The 26,377-nt window shown below is 44.6% G+C and overlaps 1 protein-coding gene across 1 annotated transcript in view; it reads left to right on the top strand.

Annotated features, from left to right (window-relative positions):
* The first annotated feature begins 4,660 nt into the window (after positions 1-4,660).
* LOC130877147 (uncharacterized) overlaps positions 4,661-26,377 on the top strand; it is a 68,595-nt gene continuing 46,878 nt past the window's right edge. Inside the window, 2 exon segments of the mRNA XM_057774096.1 lie at positions 4,661-5,063; positions 8,986-10,194. Of these exon segments, the coding sequence (XP_057630079.1) occupies positions 9,004-10,194 (1,191 nt within the window). The 5' untranslated portion in view covers positions 4,661-5,063; positions 8,986-9,003.

Here is a 26,377-nt window from a genome sequence, read left to right as displayed (position 1 = left end):
GCCTAAATGTGCTCAAACATATCAGTTTCTCAAACATTTGTCATTTCCTTATAGAATCATCATCCCAGCCCCCTTTTTTCATTGTATTGAGCATACAATGTGGAAATGTTGTCATATACTGGACTTTTCATTGAGAAGATTAAAAGGTATTTATTCAGTTCTTACTTGGTACAGTCTCCTCAGATTTCTGCTAAGACGACATCATTTGATAATGTTCTAGGAGTTTCGCTCTTCCGGCTATGTTGGCTCATGCTTTGGGGCAAAGTCTTCCACAGATCTTTATAATTCTTTTATTTCTGCAGACTCAGCAATGCCCCCCTTCCATTTCTGATTTTGTTCATATATGCTTTTCTTCAGCTCAGTCTAGGTGGACTTTAGCTAGTGATTTATAAATTATATTGATTGCCACCCCCACCCCCACCCCCGCCGAACTAACTTTGGCTAGTTTTTCCAATCTTTCTATCTGTTCAAATCTTTGTCTCCCTACTTCCTCTGAAACTGAGTTTACTTTTATGTTTTGAGTTTCTTTATGGGGGTGAAATAGGTTGTTGGTTTGAGGCCTTTTAAAACATCATGACTGGACTAGAGATATGGTTCAGAGGTTAAGAGCACTGGCTGCTCTTCCAGAGGTCCTGAGTTCAATTCCTAGCAACTACATGGTGGCTCACAACCACCATGAAATCGGCTGTCCTCTTCTGGCTTGCAGGCAGATATGCCAGGACACTGTATACTTAGTAAATAAATGAATCTTAGAAACCAAAACCAACCACCCCCCAAAAAACATTGTGTCTCTTTACCAAGTGTACCCTCTTTGGTATTGTTAGTACAGGTATTTAAAGCCACACATTTCCACCAGGCCAAGTTCAGCTGTGGCCTGTGGATTTTGATATTATGTAATTCATCTTCATTCAGTTCCTAGCTTCCTTTATGACCTGTAGAAATAAAGAAAGTAAAAATGAAAACAAACCCGGGATATTTGCTCAGAACTTGCTTATATATAGCAAGAAAATTGGCCAGTCGATGTTTAATGTTAAGCAGAGAGTAGAAAGGTGGGCTTACAAATTTGTATTTCTGTGTTTCTATATTCCTACAACTGGATCCTACACTCCTATATTCCTACTCCTAGACCTTAACAGGAACACTTTCGACATTCTCTGGCAGATCCTGTGAGTTGGAATCAAAGGCATAAAAAACAAGGACTGTAATATTTAGTCAGCTCCTTAAGCTAACACACAAAGTGAGATAATTATAGAACCTCCATGTACATGGCATTAAACTTTGTTCTTATTCATGTCTCTCTCCGATGGCCTTTCCCTGTGTCCCCTTCCCCACAGTTGGTTCTGTCCCTTTCCCCAGTTAGTTTCAATTTCTGCTTTTGTTTGAATGTACTCCACTATCATCTCTATTTCCCACTGTCCCTAAGTTCTCTTCCCTTTTCATGTTCTCCTTTCTGGTTTCATGATCTACTCATTCTCACATATAAATACACACTCATATACACACTGGTATATACACAAACATATCAGCTTAAATCTAGGTTCCACATGTGAGAGAGTCAGAAAGACTAATTGCAACTTTCTTTCGTATGCACATCACATTTGAAGCTAGCCTTCCCAGAATGCCCCAGGAAGGGACTCGGGATGACTCCGCACCAGCACTCTCTTGCGTGTGCATCAGATAGGTCACATGGGCCACACACCTCCTTACTTCACTCCAGCAATCTGTCTCCTCCAGCTAGTTAACCTAATTCTTATCTTTACATTGGCCATGTTGCAGCAGGCACAGGTTCACTGCCATAAAACTGATCTTTTGATTTTTGTATTTATCATTGCTGCTATTATTTGTGTACAAATTTTGTGTGGGAGGGTGGTTATGCCATAGCACATGTGTGAATGTCAGAGAACAATTGTGTGGAATTGATTCTCTCTTTCATCCTTTCCATGTGTTCAGGAGTATGATTTCAGGTCTTCAGGTCTGTGTGGCAAAAACCTTTTGCCCACTGAGGTGTCTCACCAGTCCCATCTAACTGACGTTTCAAAACCCCTTCTGATGCCCAGTCAGAGACCCTGAGGTAAAAACTGGACACCCATCTGTTGTAATGAGGTTGTTAGTTCCTGGCTGCTTAGCCCCAAAATAATCACACAGAAAATCTATTAATTAAATCACGGCTTGGCCCATTAGCTCTAGCTTCTTATTTTCTAACTCTGACACCTTAATTTAACCCATCTTCATTAATCTGTGCATCACCACAAGATGGTGGCCTACCAGAAAAGTTTTATCATGTCTGTCTCTGACGGCAGCTCCATGGTTTCTCCCGGACTCTGCCCTTCTTCCTCCCAGCATTCAGTTTAGTTTTCCCCACCTAGCGAAGTTCTGTCCTGCGATAGGTCTAAAGAAGTTTCTTTATTCATTAATGGTAATCACAGCATACAGAAGGGAATCCCACATCACCGATCCCCTTAGATGATACCTCCTAACATCTCCTTCTAAGTCCCCAAACCCAACCCATTCACACCTTCTAGAAAGAGAGCACTTGACAGTCTTTATGTGTTGTATATAAACCATTATATTTGACAACATTACCAAAATGGCAGCTGTGAAGAGTAAGAGTCAATTTAACCTGATTGGGTCTAGAATCCCCTGGGAGATAGGGCTCTTGGCATACCTAGAGAGATTATCTTGAGTACATTGAGTAGGGAAGATCTGTCCACTGTGGGCAGTGCAATTCCTACCTGGGATCTTGGACTGTGCAGGTAGAAAAAGTGAGCTTAGCTGTGCACCATGGTGTCATCACTCTCTGCTTCCTGGGTAAAAATGTACTGCAACAAAATCCTCCTGCCTGGACTTCCCACCATGATGGACTGCAAATACCCCTGAACTGTGAGCCTGCAGAAACCTTTCCTCCCACAGGAGATCACATCCTAAATATAACCCCAATGGTAGAGACACTGAGAACAACAATTAGTAAATAAATGTGACCTCCTGAAAGTGAAAAGCTTCTGTAAAACAATGGACATAGTCAACAAGACAAAACAGCAGCCTACAGAATGGGAAAAGATTTTCATCAATCCCACATCAGAAAGAGGGCTGGTCTCCAAAGTATACAAAGCAACATGCCCCGTGCTCACCACATCACCTTTTGCTGGGAAAATCTTCCTCCATTACCTGTTGTGAATATCACATGATAGTTGGTGCTTCCTTGACAAGGCCAGAACACCAGTCTGTGATTGCAGTCAGAAGTTCACTGTCTGCTCAGCTGACTCCAGGCTGTTAGGAGACTGTGATCTTCTCCATCACCTGCATCAGACACACTTCCACACTGAGATGCATGGTGCAGGGCCAGAGTTCTGACCAGACGTTGTTGTAATGAGGTTGCTTGTTGGTTCCTAGCTGTTCAGTTCCAAAGTAATCACAGAAACTGTATTATTTAAATCACTGTTTGGCTCATTAGCTCTACCTTCTTATTTGCTAACTTTTACTTAATTTAACCCATCTTCATTAATCTGTGCATCACCATGAAGTGATGACCTACCAACGAAGTCTGTTTCCAAGGGCTCCATGGCTTCTCTCTGACTCCGCCTCCTTTCTCCCAGTATTTGGTTTAGTTTTTCCCACCTACCTAAGATCTGCACTATCAACAGGCCAAGGCAGTTTCAATATTCACCAGTGGTATTCACAGAATTCAGAGGGGAATACCACATGAAGCCATTCTTCATTGCTACTATGTTTTCTTGTTTGAAGACTGATGACACGTGAGATTATAGCAAACAAGCAAGTAGATAGAGAAAACAAACACAGTGGGCAAGGCATCTGTGGGCAAGACCATTGTGAGGGTCTGCAGCCATCTAACAGCCAGGACTCACTAGCATCGAATTGTGAAGGTGAACATTGTGTTTAGAGGATAAACTTTATGTGTTAAGCATGTAAAAACAAGACTGTTTTCAGCTTGTTTAAGCCATGAAGAAGTTGCTTCTACCTTGAATGTGTCCTGTCAGGTTACTCTTTCTGGAGCAGTTAGGTTAAAACAAAAAAGAAGAAGAAGAAGAAGAAGAAGAAGAAGAAGAAGAAGAAGAAGAAGAAGAAGAAGAAGAAGAAGAAGAAGAAGAAGAAGAAGAAGAAGAAAAATAGGCTATTTGTTCGACATTTCAATTCCTCAGCTATTCCTACAAAGTCACAGATTAAACAGACTAACTGCTAAGGTTTTGTGTGAGATGCTTGCTTGCATGGATGGTTGAAGCATCTGCAGGGTATCTGTTACAAGATCAAGCTTTGCCCACACCCAGACATGATACGATTTAATTTACTCCCAAAAATTATAACTCTGTGGGGTTTTTTCCTTTGTAATCCTTTGGCATACAGTAGTCAGGGCCTTACCTAGAGAACTCTCTCTGGTTTCTTCGGGTTGGTGTCTTTTTAATTAAAAGTCTTGAATTTATTATAACCAAAATTTAAGTCTGACTGGTAAATCTGTAACTGACTCAGTACCCACATGAGAAGCATCGCTTGCCCAGGGCTAGGTGCCCACACCTGAGTCAGCAGTCTCCCGTGGAAAAGCCAGAGGGTCAGACCCGGATCTCTATCAGGAACTGTGCTATCATGGCCATGTAAGACTTAGTAAGTTCAACTTCAATCAGTTTGACCCATTTGCGACCTCCTCTAAAGGACCTCCCAGTTGTTTCATGCAAGCCAGCCATTTCTAGGAATAGAAACTGAAACCAACTCTGACTGCAGCCCCTCCCCTGTGAGGTGGTTTATATAAGAAGAGCTCATATCTACCCAGAATATGTAGATAGCAAGGGCTATGTGTGGACCAGCAGCGATAAAGGAACAAGGAAGGTCAAGATCAGGCTTTCAATTCCAAGTGGTCTTTCTCTCTTCAGGAAGTTCTTCCTAGGACTCAGAACTCCAATCTTCACCTCTTTTCTTCCTGAACGTCCTGAGTCTGAATTCCAGTTCTAGAGCGTTCCAAGACAACTGTCCTTGCTGCAGTGCATAGACTTCTCCTAAGAGGAGAGCTTTCCCAGAGGCAACACTGCCCTCAGATCAAGGTCACCACTGCTGAGGTGAGTGAAGGGTTCTAAGTTCAGCTTGGGCAATAGCCCTACGTGTGTGATAACGTGAGGAGGGGAGCACTGACTCCGGGGTAGGAGGGCTTGGGGATTTCACTCAGGGAGCAGGCACAGGAGCATCCTTCTGTGCTGTCTTCTGTGCCACAGAGCATCCCAAAGCAGAGAAGCAGCATCCCTTCCTTCTCCTTGCTTGTGTGGACCTAACTGATCTTCTGAAGTAGTCGAGCTTGGAGGAAGACAGCAGGCTGGGATACCCAGATGCTCTTGGAGTCTATGTTGTACCCCATGGAGATAAAATCCCAGATGAGAAACAACCATCCACAGTGTCTGGCAGAGCAGCTGAGCCCCCTGGCTTTCAGGAATCTGCTGCTGTCAGTCAGTTGTTATTCTGATGGCTCCATCTTTACACTTCCTGTTGTTTCTGGCAGTTTGCAGCCCACTTGGGTTTAACTGTGATATGACTTCAGGAGTTTCTTTTTCCGCCTTTTGTATCTGGAGATCTATATGCCTTTGTATCTGTCTGGGTGTGCATTCTTCTCCCTAAATTTGGAGACATTCTTGCTAGGATTGGTTGAGAATATTTTCTGTGCCGCTGGAAGGGAGTTCTGCTCCTTCTCTGCCGATGTGTTTCATGGTGTTCCAAAGGTCACTCATGTTCTGCTCATGGGCCTTTCAATTTTTATGGTCTTCCCTGACCAAGTCTTCCCATTCGTCTACATAGTCTTCAATTCCTGATATTTTCTCCTCCATATGATCCACTCTGATGGTGAGTCTTTGTTCTGAGTATTTGGTTTAATGCATTTTTCACCTCCAGCTTCATTTAAGATTTTGCTCAGTATTTCTCATTATTGAATTTCATTTTCATTCCCTGTGTTGACCTGTCCTTCATTCAAATGATTGCTTGAATCTTCTTTCTTTGATCACATTTACATCACCCTTGTGAATTCTTCATCTGAAACTTTATCTAAGTCATTCTCATGGAGACCATTACTCTGGAGTTTGTATTTTTTAGAGGAAATGAGCTGTCTTGGGTTTTCATATAACCAAGTTTTTGTGCTTGTATATGCTTAGATCACTGGTTGGATTTTCTTTTGTATATATTTACTACCTTGTCTTACTTATTTCATAATAGGAAGCAGTTGGATGGGCTTTGAAGGCTCTGATACATGAGGTGGTCAACAGGGGTCAGGTGAACTTGGATGTCTAAGACTCAAATGTGGGAATGCTGACATCCCTTGGGGAATAGGTGGATAGACAGCTGGCAAGTCTGACAGGCCAGGCAGTGGGTGGGCAAGGGGCCTGTCAGGCACTGGATTTGTGGGATCTGAAGTCTCTGAGGCACAGGGGAACTCCTCATGGGGTAGGTAGTGGGTACGCAGGAAGGTTGACAGCCACCAGTATTAATATATAAGTGTTAATCTCATGAAGCAGGCAGCTGGTCAGGTGGTTTCTGATCAATGTTTTGGAGACAATGTCCTACATTGCCAGCCCTGGCTGGCTTAGAGTTATCACAGTAATGTCCTTAGATAGTTGTGGTGAATTACATTCTTTGGATGATGGTCTCCTCAATGCCCTTGCCTCTAACAGTAGTGTTTCTTTACTTTTTAATTTTAAATTTTATTTAATTTAAATGTTTGCCATGAAGCAAGGGTCCTTTTGTTTATTACAATATAAGAGCATCTTTCTCCCTCTCCTCCCTGCAGTCCCTTCCATACCTCCTATTCCCGTTCATATGTATGCTAACTCTTTATTATTGTGACAGTCTACTAACAAATAAATACATAAACTCAACCTATTGCTTTTAGTACATCTTGTATAGATAGATATGCAGGTAGATGATCAATAGATGATAGATAGATAGATAGATAGATAGATAGATAGATAGATAGATAGATAGAGTCAGGTAGACAGATAGACAGATAGGAATTAGGGCTGAACATTGGAACTGAATGATCAACTAGGCAGCTCCTCTCTGGGGGGAGACTACTTCTCCCTCTCTGCAGCTTTTTACAACTTGTGACTCTTCATCTAAGTGTGACACCCATGCATTTCTCACATTTACTTTGACACGTCAACTGTTGGTATCAGTATTCAGGTCTTGTGTAAAAGGCCACAGTGTTGAGGGTTCATGGGTATCTTGGCCATATCCAGAAGACTCAATCTTACAGCGGACTGTGTGGTCTTCTGACTCTTGTGTCTTCTGCACCCTCTTCCTTAGTGTTTTCTCTGTCTTAGGTTAAGGCTCATGCCATCAACCGAGGCTGGGCACTGAAAAGTCAGCTGTTCTCTGCTTTTTGACCAGCTGTGGCTTTCTGAAGTGATCTCTCACTGCTGCGAAAAGAAGCATCTTTGGTGGCAAGAGAGAGCTCTGTGTACCTGTGGGTATAAAGAAAAGGGTTTGGGAAGCAGTTAAGAATATTCTGGGATAGGAAAGTGGCCACAGTGGATTCTCCTCTGAGATCTGTGACCTCATTAGCAGCACACAGTGGTTGGTTAGGTTTTCAGTTACCAAGCATGATTTTCCTCTTGTTCAGCCAGCGTGATGCACAATTAGACAGGTGTGGGTCACCACCAACACACAAATGCCACCCCTGCAACTTTAGATACCTCAGTGTGATGATCATCACTGTGACTCATGGGAGTCCCAGCTGGGCAGGATTAGGGAACATTCTCCTCCTTTGGAAACTCTCACAGCTCCTTCTGATGTTAGGGAAGCTGGGCCTCGGGGAGGAGACTTTGGCTCCAACGCAGCTTGATTTCTATGCGTCCATTATCTGAGGTGTGCTGTGTCTTCAGCACAGCGCCCTTCAACTTCTAAGGCTCAAGCAAGGCCAAGAGCAGAAGCCTGTGTTGTTTGATGAGTGTCGTGGACTCCCCTGATCCACAACTCAAGAGAAGTTTCTCATGTCTGACAATGATGTTTCTATTACTCTATGACTCAGAGAGGAGGCATTATCAGCCAATGGCATAACGTCATTTAAAGTGTTTAAATATACAAATACCCCCCCACACACAGAGACAGCATGTGTATATGTATAATTAAGTAAATATGACATCAGAGGATTCCAAAAGTCGTCTTTTTCTATAGTTCTCACGCTTTCCCCAAGTTAATCTGATGTTCTGGAGTCTCTGAGCCAGCGTGGTTTTGAGAAATGTTATGACTTTACAAATCTAGTCAGCATTATGTAGGATGCTTGTCAGAGCTCTCCAGGATGTCCCTCTCAGTGCCTGGTGTGGAATCTCTGATTCTCAGTTGTCTTGATTTCTGACCTAGTCACCCAAGAGAACATAAGACAGAGATGTACCCAACTGAGCATCTGAACCCCAGGGAGCAGGGTCCCTCACTTAGGTGTCTCCCAACCACGGACGTCATGTCCCGCCTCTGCTGAGGGAAGAAAGGGAAGTCACAGTTAGTTGGACATCTCTTTTCAATGCAGCTTTTCCTGTCCCTTTTCTGGTGTCATGTCCTCATAGAATAACTATCCAAAGAGACCAGAAGCCTTGAGGTCCCACAAGAAATTCAATAAAGGGTTCATGTGAGGTTGAGGACCCAGCCAGGAGAAATGTTACTTCTTTCCTGTCCTTTCAGGGTTGATATCATGTATGGGCATCATTTTAATGAAAATAAAGACATTTAAATGGAACTTCAAATTGATAATAAAGGCTGCGGTGGGTAACTACATAGAGTAACTGGAGACTGAATTAGACAAAGAAGTACGAGATAATTCCTAGGAGTGTGAGCAAGAGGCTTCTTCATATCCAGGGCAGCAGTTGAAGCAAAGTGAGAAGAGAAGACAGACAGCACCGGCTCTGATGTGGGTCAGGGTCAGGGTCCTGCTTTACTGAACCAGCAAACACCAAGGTTTTTCCCTGCTTTATTAATGATCACTATTTCTCTCCTGTCTGTTCCATTCAGCCTCTACCCTACAAAGTCATGGCTTGGGCCTCCAGCATCGATGAATTCTTTAAGAATTTTAAGAGGGAAAGCCAAATCCTCTCTGAAGAAACCATTACCTTGATTAAATCCCACATTGAGAACAGAAACCTCCAGGAAGCGCTTTCTATAATCCACAATGAACTGAGCGGCATCGAGAATGCCTCCCTGAACATTGCTGTGACAGGGGAGACAGGGTCGGGAAAGTCCTCGTTCATCAATGCCCTGAGAGGGGTGGGGCATGAAGAAGAAGGTGCAGCCCGCACTGGGGCGACAGAAACCACCACGAAGAGAACTCCTTACCGACACCCAAAACTTCCCAAGGTGACACTATGGGACCTGCCTGGCATTGGATCCACTTCCTTTCCACCAGAGAAGTACCTAACAGAAATGAAGTTTGGTGAATATGATTTCTTCATTATCATCTCTACTTCACGCTTTAAAGAAAATGATGCCCAGCTAGCCAAAGCCATTGCAAGGATGAAGATGAATTTCTACTTTGTCCGAGCCAAGATAGATAGTGACATATATAATGAAAAGACGAGCAAACCTAAGGCTTTCAATGAGGAGAATGTCTTGAAGAATATTCTAGAAGAATGTTCACGTCATCTCTCCAGTAAGCCTCCAGTCTTCTTAGTCTCTAACTTTGATACGTCTAAATATGACTTCCCAAAACTGGAAAGCCAACTCCTATATGATCTCCCGGCCCACAAGCGCCACGTCTTCATGGTGTCCTTGAGCAGTGTTACTGAGGCCACCATTAACCTCAAGAGAGATTCTCTAAAGCAGAAAGTCTACCTAGAGGCCCTGAAGACTGGAGCATTGGCCACCATTCCATTTGTTGGCATGATCAGGGATGAGTTAGAGGATCTGGATGAAACATTCAATCTCTTCAGGTCTTACTTTGGGCTGGATGATGCCTCATTGGAAGAGATCGCTAAAAATTATAACCTGTCTGTGGCTGCATTCAAGGTACATCTTCGTTTTCCCCATTTGTTTACAGAAAATGACGATGTGTCCTTAAGGAGAAAACTATGGAAATATATCCAAAATATTTCCAAAGTTATTGGTGGTCCAGGTTCTGCTGTCTTATATTACAAAAAGTCTTACTATTTGCAGAATCTCTTTATTGATACTGCAGCAAATGATGCCATAGCTCTTCTCAATAAGAAAAGTCTTTTAGAAAACAAGGTGGGACCATATGTATCTAAGCCCCCCAGTTACTGGGAATGATGGGGAAATGAGGCACAAGTTCCAATCAGTGTTTCCTTTTGGCCTTGCTTTGGACACTGACACATAACCTGTGGCTGACAAACAAATCTTGTCTGTGGAGCTCAGAGGGATCCTCCTTTTTCTTTCCCCTGGAGACAGAATATCACTGTGGCAAGAGCTCAGTTGTACTTTAGTAGGAAAGAGTCATCAACACTGTGTAATGCCTGAGGAAACCTCGTTTTCTTTAAAATAGTATGTAGAGCACACATGAAAATATTGATTGGATTCCTGATTTTATGGTCTAATGACCCCTGTGAAAGTCTCCACACACTTCTGCATTCTCACAGCCATTTCTGCTTTGTCACTTTTCCTTGAGGGCATCTGATGACCACCACTGTGTAGATAAATACACCTCAGTAAGAGGTGTGAGCCCCACGCAAGAGTCACATGACAGATTGAAACTGTTATTATTAGCAAAGCTCCATCCAGTAGGAGCTTTGTAAAAACAGAAGACTAAACATTTGTATAGATTCTCTTGGTCCACGCAAATAAGGATATCTATTTCTTATCCTGCACTGGCAAATCAGAGTTAGGTGAAATTTACCCAATGTGATTGACAACTGAAACTTTAATTATAAACTGTCTCTCGTTGTAATTTCACTCATAAAAATAAATAAAATAATAAAATAAAATAAGCTGTTGGTACTTATTCTCATTTCAGCAGGGTCAGGATATGGAGCTGTTGACAACTTATTTGTCCCACTACTCTGTTGACCATTTGTGTCTATTATAAATTTTCTGGTAGTCTGACAGAACTTAGAACTGAGTGTGAGATGACTCTCTGAGAATCGCAATGAGAGATTATCTGGATTGGTTGATTTTATTTCTTTATGTTATATATCACTGACATCAAAGGACCATCTTAATGTGATGCAGGACCCTCCTCCCAAGGCATGGGATTCTGGACTGCATAAAGTGGGTAAGGGTAGTTGAGCATGAATTCGTTTTACTCCTGACTGTGTTTGCAACAGGCCCAGATGTCTCAGGCTGGTACTACTGGGATCTCCCCACTGAGGGCCCTGCAGCTGATAGCCTGTCAGCTTGCATCAGAATCTTGTGTGCGTGTATGCATTTTGTCTTTTAGACAGCCCAGATTTGAGACCTACTTCTCTGCTAAAGCTGGTCCCCGGCATAAGACCCCCACTTGGGTTGTCCTAAACAGTCCCCAGGTTATTGGGTGACAATCATCAAATGTCTAGTGTTCCCACTCTGTTCTGTGGAACTGGGGAGACTGCACCCCACCAAGAACTTTACTAGTTACAGTGGGCTCCCATGGACTGGCTGCTAGCTAGTAGTCCTGGTACATTTGTCCAGTCTGGTTTGCTAGGGGGCTTCCCCCTTTACCCCCTTGGTGGTTGCACTGCCTAAACCTGGAGCCCATTCCTCCTCTTAAAAGAAAAAACAATTGACTGGCCCCAGATTCACCCACAAACCCACCTGGGTCCCTCTCTGGGTTACAGAGTCTGGATGACTGCTACTCCGCCTCTCAAGATTCACAGGGACACCTGGGATCTTGACTTGGACCCACTACCACCAAGATGATGGGCCCCATCCCGTCCATTCTGACTGACTCAACTTTCAGATGTCTCCTCCAAGTCTCCAGTGGTTACAACACTCAGACATCAAATTTCCTAAGCTCATTCACTACAGTACCCAGGCTTGGCCTCTACATCCACAAGATAAGCAATCTAAAAGACCACCTAACAGCTTTTGGATCCTAATATGATTCAGAGCCTTTAAAACTTTAACAAGCTCACAGGAAACTGGAAAGAGATCCTTTATGCCTCTGCTTGTTTCTTTCTCTGCTCCAAGACCTCACTATATGCCTCCTGCTTACCCCCATGGCCTCCTTGTTCTCAATGAGACTTCATGTATGTAACATTTGCATCATGTCCAGCAAATAGTGTCTGATGTTCACTCCCTCCAGCTCCTACAATATTCCCCTCCCCTCTTCTGCAGTATCACTCAGTTACGGGGAGAGGATTGTGGTATAGAAATGTCATTTAGAACTGAGCACTGCACAATCTCTTAATCTCTGAATGTCAGCCAGTTGTTGGTTTATTCGGATCAACAACTACTGCAAAAGGAGGCTCTCTGATAAGAACTGAGAGATGTACTACTCTATAAGTATAAGGATGAAAACTTAGGAACAATTTATTACTCTGTCCAGTTAGCATTAGGTTCTCCCACTAGAGCCTGTGTCCTAGACAGCTAAGGGATTTTTAGCTCAGTTAACAGTACCAGTCTGGTCCTGTGGCACAGGCTTTACATGTAATCAGGAATTTACTGGTTATTCCATAACATCTGTGCCACTGTTGCACCGGTGGGTATGTACTGGTAGAGTATTCATTATTATAGATTGCAAGACTCACAGCTGGGTGACACTGCTGATTACCGTTCTCCAGCAGTATGCACAGAACCTTGTTGTGTGGTGCCTTCAGTACTAGGAACTTACTGAGAATTCTGGAGGTTAACCATGAGTAATGGTAATAACCTGTAATATTTAGGTGTCTATGAGATCTCAGTGACCAAGAACTCAAAACAGGTAGCCTATGTTCCACACTGAACTTTTTATTTGGTAGGCTATGGTGTCTGGGAGAAGCAATGCCCCCTCCATTGCAGACTTGCTCCATTTAAACTCATTTTTGTATTTTAAGAAAGCTTCTATAGTAATAGGTTTCTTCTGTTTTTTTTCAAAGGTCATTAGTGTTAGTTATTCCTCCCTATTTGCCCTCCTCTTCTGAGAGAACATGTGTTAATACCTTCTTCAATTTCGAATTCTTTTTCTCCTGGGACACTGCATTCTTTTCTTTCTGCCTCATTATTTGTAAACCCTGGCAGCTTCTACTGAACAGTCTGCTCCTGATGTCCATTTATCTGCCTCTGTGTCCTACTGCACTGGGTTCCCCATCTGTGGCCTCAGGATGAACATGAGCATGTGGACAGCTGTCCCCCACCAGTCTCCTGTAACCATACCCCTGTCTTGGTGACTAAAACACCCCAGTGCCTGGTCTTAGCTCCATGTTTAATCTATTTCTGTGTTTTCAACTTTATCATCATGGAGGAAAGGCATTGGCTGCCATATTGGGAGAGGAAGCTCTCAGCGGTTGACATGTTCTTGTCTTATAAGTCTGTCTTGAACATGCGATGGTTTATGTTCTGTTTACAACAAGTATTCCTGCACATCTCCAGCACATGTAACCAGATATGAAGAACAGATCACTAACTCAAACTGTTGCACTTTCCCAGCTACCCATGGTTTGAGTTTGTTCTAGATCTGCATGTCTGTGCAAGTGCGGACAGCGGGAGGTTGGTGCCATGGCCTGGGCTTCCATCTGATTATCAGAAGGCACACAGTCCTCCTGTCTCCTCCCATACACACAGTCACGTAGTTAGTATATTCCTGTCTTAGAACCAACCTCAGCTCTTCCTTGGTTTCCTTGTGGGAGTCAAAACATAGTTCTAAATATTGAAAGTTTGGGGTACAGTTCCTGACTTCCATGACTCAATTACATGGCCATGTGTCACAATTTCACCATGAAGATTCTCTGTGATTTGAAAGGGGGAGAAAGGATGCTGTCTGCCTTTATCCCTGCAGCAGCAGGAGACCAGTGCAGAGCATTCCTAGAGCACCTGGTGGGGTCCACGGTACAGAGGGAAAAGTGAAGCAGGAGTGAGCTGCAGGCCTCAGTGCTTCAGAGAAACCACACCTGTTTAATTCAGAGCTGAGACGTCTCTGAGAGGGAGACTATGGTTCTCTTTTTAGTTACAAAGCAAATGATAGGTGAGCTCACCATCCTGGATAAAAGAGAAAGCTATGTCTGCATTCATGTGTGCACATTCTGGGCCTGTGGCTGTGTGTGTGTGTGTGTGTGTGTGTGTATATGCTGGTATACGTGTCTACCTGTGTACAGTTGACACAGTACACATAGCTTCTCAGTACCCTCCATGTAACATATGTGGGTGTGACGGCACAAATCCCGCACTTTCTTAGACTAGTGACAGGCTGTGTAAAGTTGTTAATGATCAAAGTTAAATGAGGAAAACCTTTGCTCCTCCTCTTCTCTTCCTCTCCTTCTGTTTATTCTCTCTGCCTGGAAGCCCCATCTATCCTTCTCCTGCCTAGCTATTGACCATTTGGCTCTTTATTAAGCCAATCAGGGGTTTTAAACAAACAAAGTATCACAGCGTCACTGAGTTAAACAAATGCAACAGTAAAGAATGCAATACATATTTGCATAATTAAACAAACAGTCTACAGCATAAATGAATGTTACATATAGTCATGTAATATTCCACAACAGTGGTGGACTCAGAGCACGGCACTCGAAATCATGCGGAGGTAAGTCCTCACACGCGGGAGTCACATCTCAGCTCCTGAGCTCTCTTGGTCCTTTCCCACGCCTGTGAATACACAGCCTGGGATTCTGCTTCCATGGTCACCTGCCTCCTGTCCCCAAGGTGTACTGTCCATGTCTCTACCTTCCAGCAGCCCTAAGGACATGTGTTCTGTGCTCTAGTTTTTAGTTTTCATCCATAAAACACAAAATGAAGACTGACTTCTTACATCTAATGAGGTAACAGGAAGAATGAAGAAATCAAAACCCGTATTTGCAGTACTACCAAATAATGGGACAGAAATTTAAAAAGTCAGGACTTTCCAGGGCTATGAGGACTTTTCCTCGCCATGGATCTTCTGAGGCGGCTCCCACATTACTGAGAGGCTTCAGTGACACTGAGGACCCAGAACAGTAGCACATCAAGTGGGCATGACAAGCCAAACCTCAACTGTGTGCGAGACAGACACATACCTGATTAATTCAGAGAACATTGGGTGAAGGGAGCAGGGCACCAGTCAGCTATAAAATATCTTCTTAAAGGAGGAAAGGTGAGGGCTTTAAACACACAGCCATCCCACTTTCCTTTCACAGAGAGATGACTCACACACACTGCTTCTAAGCAATTAACTGTGCACAAGTAACCCACAGGCCTGGGCCCACTGAGGAGACAGAACTATGGACTGTGACACCCAAAGATTTGTGACAAAGCACAGCTTCAAGGATGGAATGGGTGTCTCTGGCTGTCCTCTGTGTCTGCACACTATGTCCATTGATGAAGTTCTTCCTGCCTAACAAACTGCTAGTTGTCTGATGCCCAGTTCATTATATTCTGCTCTATCAAGGAGGGTCTCTACCCAGAAGCATAAAGGGGCAAACAATACTGACTGTGACATAAGGGGAGATGCTGCCCCTATATTCTGAGTTGTAATGCTGAACGCACTGAGATACAGAGCTCTGAATTTCTTCCCATAACCACTGTCTGCCCAGACACCTGCTTAGTGCCACCTCACAAAGGAACAGGACACAGAGACAACCACTTAGTCTCCCAAAGCATGAACTGAAACCTGAAAAGAGATGAAAAGAGACAAGAAACAGCTCAGGTTGAATGTGGGACAGGTTCTGCTCTGCTGTCCCCCTCTTCTCGTCATTGTCTGGGGGAATTTGCCAGTTTCCTCCTTGAGGACAGTGGCTATGACTGCAGAGTTGTCCTAACATTATGAAAGTAACATGCCCCATGCTCACCACATCACCTTTTGCTGGGAAAATCCTCCTCCATTCCCTGTTGGAAACATCACACGATAGTTGGTGCTTCCATGACAAGGTCAGAACACACAGTCTCTGACTGCAGTCAGAAGTTTGCTGTCTGCTCAGCCGACACCAGGCTGTTAGGAGACTGTGATCTCCCCCATCACCTGCATCAGACACTTCCACACTGAGACACACGGTGCAGGGCCAGGGTTCTGACCAGACATCCTTCATCGTTCCTGTTTTCATGTTTGAATACTCCAATAGGCGAGATTATAGAAAACAAGCAAATAAATACAGACAGCAAACACAGTAGACAAGGCCACCTTAAGAGTCTGTAGCCATCTGACAGCCAGGGTTTGCTGGATTTGAAGTGTGATGATGAATATTGTGTTTAGAGGATCAATTTACCATGTTAAGCATGTAAAAACAGAATCGTTTTTAGCTTGTATAAGCCATAGTAAATTTTCTCCTACTTTGAAAGTGTTGCACCTGCACAAATTCATGTGCACATGCACACACATACACATACAAACTCCTTGCAGCCATACAGCCTTGTACCCACTATTGTGACAGGCTAATGAAGTCATCCTCCAATTTGCATTGTGACTAAAGAAAGGGCCCTAGTATTTTTCTCAGGGGTATAGTTTAAGTACCTTAGATCCAAGAAAATTTACTTTCTCAAGGACCTTGCTATTATTGTTATTATTATTATTATATTTTAGTTTTTAGAGACAGGATTTCTCTGTGTAGCCCCAACTGCAATGGAACTCAGTCTGTCCACCGGGCTGGCTTCCAACTCAGAGATCCACCTGCATCTGCCTCTGGGATTAAAGGTGTGCGCCACCACAGCCTGGTGTACCTCACTATGTGCAACCCCACCTGCCTCACAGAAGGCTTGTCTACTGCAGCATGGAGGGGGCTCTGAAAGCAAGGGCTTTCCTGGTCTCCTGCTCTCACTGAGCTGGGGACCCATGCTACTCTTCCTTCCCCTCCCCCCCACAAAGCGCCCACGGAGGTAATCAATCCATCACACGCTGTCCTGATGAGAGCTCCAGTTACCGTGAAGTCACCCCTCAGTTCTTCAGCAAACAGAACTGCACTTTGACTCCCACACAGAAAACAAGGCGTTTACAGTTGGGGATCAGAAAGGAGGTTACCTCGTCTGCAGCTGCCCCTCCTGGCTGTGGCCTCATACTGGATACTGGACTCGGTGGGCTCAGGAGGTGTGTGCTGAAGAACCTGTGAAGTGTCTTAGCGCCCTGAGCACACTTTGGAGGAGGTAGGAGGTGGTTTCTCTCAGCACTTCCTGGTGTAATTCAGGTGAGATGGAGCAGTCTTTCTTTAGTCTTCTTTTCAAACTCTCGTTCATTTGCCTTTGCTCTCTCAGCTTTTATCATTCACGTCACGTCGTCTATCTCCGCAGATCATTTTGAATTTCCAAAGAAACTGCCTTAGCATTCTCTGAGGGGACAGAAAGTGGGATCATTTTCTCGTGTAATATTTTGGTTTCCTAATAATGAACTCATTTTGCCCTGGCTCACATATTTCATGTAAAACATTTCTCTCTTAGGGCTAACCAGTCTTCTCTGAGGACAAGACTCCTGATGGATTATCTAGTCTCAAATGATCATCCCTGAACACTTACATGGACAAGCAAAACTAAATGGACTCAGCATTTTTGTGTGTGTGGTATGTGTGTTTGTGTGTATACATGTATAAATGTGTGTAACAATAAATAATTAAAGAAATGGGTTCGTGTATTTTAGAGGAAGTGGAGGGGCGTAGTGAAGCATGATTAATAAATGCTCAGAGACAGAAATTGGTGTTCAACCTGAAGATCAGAAAAGCAAAACAGCCAGCCATCGGCTCTTACCTCTACCTCAGTCTGAAGTGGCAATCCTACCGCCAGGAATCTCAGAATGAGACTGTCTGAGAGCGTCTCCTCCTGTTTTATAGTCCTCATTGTTGCTGGGATTAAGGCCGTGCACCATTACCACCTGGTTTCTATGGCAAGATAGTGTGGCTACTGGGAATAAAGGTGTGTATCATTGTTGCTAATGGGAACAAAGGTATGTGTCATTGTGGCTTCTAGGATTAAAGGTGTGTATCAATACTGCCTGGTCTATAAGGCTAGCCAGTGTGATTGTTCTATTTTTCTGATCTTCAGGCAAGCTTTATTTATTAAAATACAAATTAAATGCCACTTCATGTGGAAGGAGTTGGAGGAGGAGGAGAGGGAGGTATGAAAATGATGTAAATACAGTATTTATGTATGGAAGTCTCAAAAAATGTTAAATTAAAAAGGAAGAAAGCACACAAGAAAAAAATCGTCTTTCCCTAAATAGCCTCTAGGTGTCACTGCGGTCCCATTTTCGTTCCCTCTGGCAGCAGGGTTTACCCACCTGAGAACTATGGGCAGAGATGGTGATAAGGGGTGATGGTCAGGAGGCCACTGACTCAGTCATGTGACTTTTCTGCAGCGATGTGAACGATCATCTCTTCCACCCCCAGATAGAGCAAAGCCATTTCCTCCAAGCCTGTCTTAGTCAATCAGTAAACATTTTGGGTTGATTGGCAGAAGTTTGTGTTGTTAGGCCCAGATCACAGAGTTCCCCAAAAACCAACAAGGAGACTGAGTCCTGTATGTAAAGGCAAAGAGCTTTATTCTTATTCAAGTTCGAAGTCAGACTCTCCCTGTGTCCAACTTATCTCCGCTATTGGAGAGCCCTGAGCTCAATTGGGGTGGGGTTTTTATAATAGTAGAGGTTGGGGGTTGGGATTTCTAAGGTTCAGGAACCCCGATTGGCTGACATTTGTCTGGGGTTGTCCTGGTGAAAAGCGATGAGTGTGTGCTGGTAGGTGATCCTATCTACAATGCTTGGAACATTAGAAATTTCCTTTGGATGGTCTGTTCCTGGGTGATGTCTGGGTGTTCTCAGTTTGTGGTTTTTCTTTGAACCAGGTTTTACCTTAGGGTAAAATACTGAGACTGGAGCCTCTGTTGAACTTGTCATGGCTGGGTCCTACAGGGTGACTGGGGCAGTGGCCTCACTCAGGAGCCCACCCACTAGGGATGATGACTCATGAACCCTGCATCCTTGGAAGCCCCTGCACAGGCTGTAGGCAGCTCTATGTAGAAAGCCTCCTCTCCCCAGCAAGTGTTTGCTGTATATATCACCTTGGTGGAGGTCCCTGTGAGTCTTGAGCATTTCAGTGTCTTGAGGTTCTAAGGTTTCCTTGGGTACTTTAGTTTTGTGAGCCTCCCTTCTCTCTTTAGGACAGAGGGGCTATTTCAGTCCAGGGAAAGCAGCTATGCAGCACAGATTGGGAGTGGGATATACACCATTTTGCTTTTTTTAAAAGGCGGCCATGGTTGAGACAGGCTTTCTCTTGTAGCCCTGGCTGTCCGGAACTTTCTCTGTGGACAAGTCTAGCCTCGAACTCAGAGATCCACCTGCCTCCTGAATGCCGGGATTAAAGGTGTGCACCATCACTGGATGGTGCACCTTTTTAAGAGTCTCTCTCTCTCTCTCTCTCTCTCTCTCTCTCTCTCTCTCTCTCTCTCTCTCTCCCTCCCCTCTCTCCTCACCGGTGTTCTTCTTCTCATGCTTCCAACCCCATGAATCTTTGCCTAAAAGGTTGGGCGACCAGGCAGGAAGTAGAGGTGGGGCAAGGAGAACAGGAGAATTCTGGGAAAAGGAAGGGGCAGTCTGCAGCCATCACTCAGCCTCAGAGGAAGCAAGATGAGAATCCCACACTGACAAAGGTACCAAGCCACGTGGCTAACACAGACAAGAATTATGGGTTAAGATGTAAGAGTTAATAAGAAGCCTGGGCTAATAGGCCAACCAGTTTAGTTTAAAGTAGACCTCTGTGTGTTTTCTTTGCAACTTAACGACTGCAGGAACTGGGCAGGACAGAAACCTCTGTCAACAAGAGCTCACTTGTGGTGATAGGCTAATACTGCATCTGTTCATTGCCCTCACTGTCCTGTGGGCTTTCCACCCTCAGGGGAAGTGCAACAGAGTTGGCCACCTGGGGCTGACCCCCTGGTGAAAGATGGGCTTCCCAAATTCCCTGAGCTTCCCTGAAACCCCTTCCTGACCACCTAATCAGTTGGGGGAGGCAGCTGGTTGGAAGTGAGAAAAGGAGTTCATCCTCTGTGCCCCTTGCAGCACAGGGGCAGAGGGGCTTAGGGTGCTCTCCCCTTTTGTCTTCCCATAAAGCGATGATGGTCTTCTTTATTGACCCTGTGGAGATAAAGGGTTTTAACCAAGGGAAGGGTTGCTACAAGGTCCTCTCAAATGACCATGTAAGGAATCCGATCCAGGTGTCCAGATTCACCAAAAATCAGCCCTTTTGTCCTGCAAATCCTATATGAGTCAAAAGTCCCTCCACCAGCCACCCATTTCTGAGTGCTGGCTATTCGATCTTGCGAAAGATGTGAGTATGCCCTTTTTAGTTTCCAGTTTTCCTCTCTTTGCCCTATTTCTAAAGTCCTCAGAGTGGTCCAGAATCAAAGTCAGGCGAGTAGAAATACTCTTAGTCTGGCCAATATCGTCAGCATCAGTCTAAGTCAGGACAGAAAACACAACAACACACAGGACAACAGACAGATAAACAGTCCTCCCGGTGCCCAAAGGCAGAACTGAAACTGAGACCCCAGGAGTAACCTGCACATCTATCTACAGAAACCAGGAGATCCACTCTAATGCAGAAGGATTCTGGGACCCAAATACAGAAGGGTCCTGGGAAAGTCTCCCCAGGTACCAGTCTGTGATCTTTCTGCATGATGCCGCGTAATAACCAGGCTAGCTTAATATGAAATAGTAAACTTTAATGAGGGAGCTAACACCAGTGTGTTGATTTATTCTAGAAGGACTTGATCTATTTCCTCATGGTCGACCATGTCCATGGCGCACAGGGCATGAACGGGAAACTGGAAAAAAGGGAATTTGGGGAGTTCCCACTGCATTCACGTAGTGTACAGAGGGACAAGTCTGTGCCTGACTGTGGAGCTGGCTTCTCGATGCAGATAAAATACCTGAGCTGAGTCAAACTGGAAGGGTGCACAGACTGTGCCATCTTTCAACCCTAGCTTGAGATTCCCCTTCCATGAGAGGTGGGGTGAGGGGCTCATGTGGGTGAGGGGCTCAAGAGTTCTCATACTTTCAGGATAACCAAGGTATGATGTGGGATTCCCCTTTGTATGCTGTGGATTTGTTTTATTAGCAATGGTTAATAAGGAAGCTGCTTTGTCCTATGGCAGGGCAGAATATAGGCAAATTTTATTTATTAAAATACAAGTGAAATGCCACAACAGAAGCATTGTCTGTGTGGGATCTAACAGTGGGCTTTAACCCTCTAAGGAAAATGAGGTTACAGTAGAGATACCCTTAGATCTGTGGAGCACATTCTACTCCATTCCCCCCAAACTTGAGCCTGAAGCACAATTAATAAAAACTCAGGGACAGATATTGGGGTTCAACCTGAAGATCCAAAAAGCAGAAAACCAGTCACTGGCGTTTATCTTGACCTCAGTCTGAAATGGCAGTCCTGCCTCCAGAAATCTCAGAATGAGACTGTGTCTGTGAGCTGTCTCCTCCCATTTTATATTCGACTCAGGCTGGCATTAAAGGTGTGCACCACTGGCATCAAAGGCATGCACCACCCGGTTTCTATGGCAACTAGTGTGGCTACTGGGAATTAAAGGTGTATGTTGCCACTACTAGTCTGTAAGGCTGACCAGTGGGGCTGTTTTACTCTCTGATCTTCAGTCAAGCTTTATTTATTAAAATACAAATGAAATAACACTACATGAGCCCCATCAGAAGACCCAGGAAGTGAGCATGAGCAGATAGAAGGGATATTTACCTCCTCACTGCTGTGTTAGATGAGTATAAACAGGAAACAGAGTACGCTGGTTGGCATAGAGACCACCACAGGGTGGAGAGTTGGCAAAGAGGCTGAGGGCACCGGTTGCTCTTGCCCAGCACCCAGGTTCAATTCCCAGCACCCACATGGCACCTCACAACCTACTTTGATTCCCAGTCCCTCTGTGGGCACCAGGCTTGCATGTGGCGCACATATACATGCAGGCAAAGCACTCATACACACAAAACGACTACATAAATCTTTAAAAAGAAGAGCATCAGAGAGGCCCTGTTGTGAACTCCTGAGTGGAATAAACCAGACTTCCAGCTCTCCTGGCCTGGTGCCAGGGGTTGAATTTCATGTCACCCCATGAACAGGGTTGTAATGGTGAATCTTTCTGTCATTTTATTGGCTTTAAAATTATGCAGACAGCAAACTTCTGGTTGTATCTGTGGTTGTATTTCCAGGGAGGTTTAGTGGCAATAGCAAGAGCTACCCTGACTGTGGGTGACCCATTTCCTGTTCTCAGGAGTGGGAAAGAAGGAATCATCAGCATCAACATTGGTTTCTCTCTGTTCCTAACTGCAGATGTGATGTGACCGACTGTCGCCTGCTCCTGCTTTCCCATCTTGGTGCCACCCTGGGCTGTGGGCTGGTTTGGATGAGAATGGCTCCCACAGGCTCCTAAACTGGAAGGCTTTGAATACAGTTGGCAGGATGTTTGAGAAGGATTAGAAGGTGTGGCCTTGTTGGAGAGTCATGTCACTGGGGGTGGGTTCTGAGATTTCAAAAGTCTATAGCATTTGCAGTTAGCTCTCTCTGCCTGCTTCTTGTGGATATAAGCCCCCAATTAAATGCTTTCTTTTTCAAGTGGTCATGGTGTTTTATCAAAGCAATAGAAAACTCACTAAGACAGATGGTAGCTCCTTAAAAACCACAAACAAAAATAAACTCTTGTTTTTAAGTTGTCTTTGTCAAAGAAATGAGTAAGAAAAATAGCAGAAACCTTCTACTTGCCTTTTACTTATGTGACTGTGACCAGATGCCGCTTTCCTCCTAAAGAGTCACCACCACCCCCATCTCTCTAAGGAAGTAGGTTGAGCTAACATAGGGTTGTGTGGTGAACTGTGAAGTTCTTAGGTCCTCCTATACCATCCAGAGCCCCAGACAGAGCAGAAACTGAGAGTGCTCTGATCTTCCTGGATTTCCTTCCAGATCCTGTCCATTGAAAGCTCCTCGTCTGTTCTGCAATTTCTACCCCTGGGCTCTTTGTGCCTGTGGCCCTATGGGGTGGGGCCTGCAGTGAGGGTGGTTTGATTCCTGGCTTTGGAAATTTTTTGCGAGTTCAGTCAGTTCCTCATCCCTCTCAGAGGGGCGGAGCCTAAATCCTGCTCTGCATATCCTGCCCAGAGATGATCACAGTTCAGCCAGTGGGTCAGGCCTTCCTGGGTCAGACTGTGTAGAATCCCCACATGGACCCCATCTTCCTAGTTTACATCATCTTACCCGGGGCAATATTAAGTTCCAGAGCCACTCTGGCACACCTCACCCCGCCTGCTCCCTGGCAAGCTTCCTTTCTCACCTGCTTCCCCCTACTTCACCATCTTCACAGGAGAGATGATTTCATCCAGAAAGAGGAGAAGTGGTCTCCAGTCAGTACACAGGAGGCTGAGAGGAAAGGGGCGCTGAGCTGGGTAGGAGGGGGAGCTCAGTTTCCTAAGAGCTCAGAACCGTTTGATGAATGGTTGACTTCTGGATGGAGCCAGGGACTGGGTTCACCTTGTCAAAGCAGCACTAACACTCGTGATCTTCCCAAGATGGAAGTGAGATGGGCTGGGGAATTCTAGGAAAAGCAGGTGCAGGGCACAAGGAGCCACGTTTCCTTCAGAAGGCCAGGGCAGCTCTGTTATGGCCTCTGCTGTTTGGTAATTATGGGAAGTTCTCTCTGCAAATCTGAATACAGAGGAGCAGGAGTGGAGCGCAGAGCTGAGCCTGTGTCTTATGCTGGAAGGAGACAGGCTGGGCAAGATAGGAGCTGCGTGTCTCACGCTCTGGAGCCCTGAGCACAAATCCTGCCCATCACATTGCCAGATCTCCTCTCTCTTGTATTGCAATGTCACCCCTGTTTCTCTGTGCCTGACATCCTCCCACTCAAGCAGGAAGGAGCTGAGGGTCGGCACAGTCACCTCCAAGGCAGTATCAGAGTTGTCATTGTGACTTCCCTTGGTACCCAGCATTGGCTTTGCCTCCCCTTTTCTCTCCCTTTCATCTGTCTGCCTTTCCTCTGTCTGTCTTTGTTTCTGTCGTCTATCTTGTATTTTTGAGTCAAGGTCTCAGTCCCTTTCCCTGGCAGCCTGGAACTCGAAGTATAACCTTAAGTCATCCAGGGAATTGCAGTGTTTCTTCCTTGGCTTCGACAAGAATTGAAAGAGCAGAAAGACGGAAAACCAAGCCAGACCACCATGTGGGTGCTGGGATCGAACCTGGGTCCTCTGGAGGAGCAGCCAGTGCTCTTCACCACGGAGCCATCCCTCCAGCCCCTCCTGTCAGTTTAATTGTCTGTGTCACACACCTCAGCAGACCAGGGTGAGGGTTTCTGTAATAAATCGTTTCTGGACCCAAACTGCTTCCATTCATAGCTCTCAAAGCTATGCCCCAAGCTGAGGGAAGGGAAGCCTGGGCCTGAGCTTCTTGGAGGAAATCTCCAAGAAGATAAGTTCCCTCTTCACGAGGAGGCAGGGCAATAGAACCAGCTCCAGTCAGGAAGAAAGGACTAATGGGCCACAGGCATGTTTGTCTGTCCTTCTTAAAACAAAGCAATTCTGTTTTCCCTCATTTATTCTGTTTCCATAATTTCTTAGAAAGTACAGTTTTATTAGATCTTTGAGTATTTCATGCATGCAATGCATTTTGATCATATTCGCAGATGCTCTCTCCCTAACTCCTCCCAGATCTACTCCTAATTCCTGAGTTCCCTTCCAGCTTCATGTCCTCTTTTTTTCTTTATTTTGTGTTTATATTTGAGTCAAATACTCAAGACATTTCATAATATATATTCAGATAAAGCACTCAAAACAACCAACAAAATCAACTCCCTGGTGAGCAAACCTAAAATATATTAATATTCTTAAAGTTTTTGCATTTTTTATTGATCTTACTGAGCTATACATTTTTATCTGCTCTCATTCCTTCCTCTCCCCTTTCCTTCTACCCTCTCCCATGGGCCACATGCTCCCAATTTACTTAGGAGATCTTGTCTTTTTCTACTACCCATGTAGATTAGATCTATGTATGTCTCTCTTAGAGTCCTCATTGTTGTCTAGGTTCTCTGGGATTGTATTTGTGGGATGGTTTTCTTTGTTTTATGTCTAAAAACCACATATGAGTGAGTACATGTGATATTTGTCCAATTTTGCTACCCATATACCCATGAGGGTAAGGCCCTTTTTTTTTCTACCAGGAACCATTCCCATCATTAAAGAAAATAGTTTTTCCCTCTCAGGAAATTCAGAACTCAATGGAGGAAGCTCAATGTACCCCAGGGCATAGTCTCCCAAGCTCCAAACTCCACATGCACTGGTACATATACCCCATGCCCATCTTCAGATGCTAGAGCAGGCCTTGGATTTCCCATGGCTTCTGGGTGCTCGTTTCTGTACATTGCTGGACTGATGGAGAAAATATCAAAGATTGCTTATTGTGTAGGATGAGGATCAATGTGCAGAAAGACCTTGGCATTCACTGTAGACATACAGGTGAAAGCACATAGCTGCTAAATGTGCAGCTCAGATATTTCTCTGTTGTCCGGTTCTGGAATGTCTGAGGACTTTCTTCCTATTGCTTTTTGCTTCATGTGTTCAACCAGTGGCTTCCTTGTACAGTTCTAAGATTTAGCACTGAGTACAGCATTCTGATGTCTGAGAAACTGTAGGCAGGATTCATGCTTGTCCACTCCACACATATCACACACATCACTACCACACATAGGATAAACAGACTGGAAGTTTGCATACATTGCTGGTTGAGTGGGTAGAAACTCAAAGGGCAGTTGATGATGAATAGGCAGTTACTTGTTTTGTTTCTTTTTGTTTATGTTTTTTGTGACAGGGTTTGTGGTAGTTTGGAGTAATTGCCCCCATAAGCTCATGGGGAGTGGCACTATTAGAAGTTGTGACTTCACTGGAGTAGGTATAGCCTTGTCGGAGGACGTGTGTTATTGTGGAGGTGGGCTATGAGGTCTCTTTAGCTCGGCCTTCCCTCCATGTAACTTTCAGATCATTTCCTGTTGCCTGCAAACTACTTCTCTAACACCAAGTCTGCCTGCATGCTTACTCCCCACCATGATGATCATGAACTGAACCTCTGTAGCTCCAAGTGAACCACCACGATGAAATGCTTTCTTGTTAAGAGTTGCCATGGTCATGGTGTCTTTTCATAGCAAAAGAACCCTAACTAAGACAGGGCTTGTTTGTGCAACAGCCCTGGATATCCTAGATCTTGCTCTGTCGACCAGGCTGGCCTTGAACTCACAGAGATCCACCTGCTCTGCCTCCCAAGTGCTGGGATTAAAGGTGTGCGCCACCACTGCCCACCTGGGCAGTTACCTGTAATAGTGATTTTTTTTTTCTGATGCTGGGATA

The sequence above is a fragment of the Chionomys nivalis genome, chromosome 7 (assembly GCF_950005125.1).
Source record: "Chionomys nivalis chromosome 7, mChiNiv1.1, whole genome shotgun sequence".
Taxonomy (NCBI): Eukaryota; Metazoa; Chordata; class Mammalia; order Rodentia; family Cricetidae; genus Chionomys; species Chionomys nivalis.
Note: the sequence above shows the minus strand (reverse complement) of the source record. Positions and strands in the feature narration are given on the sequence as shown.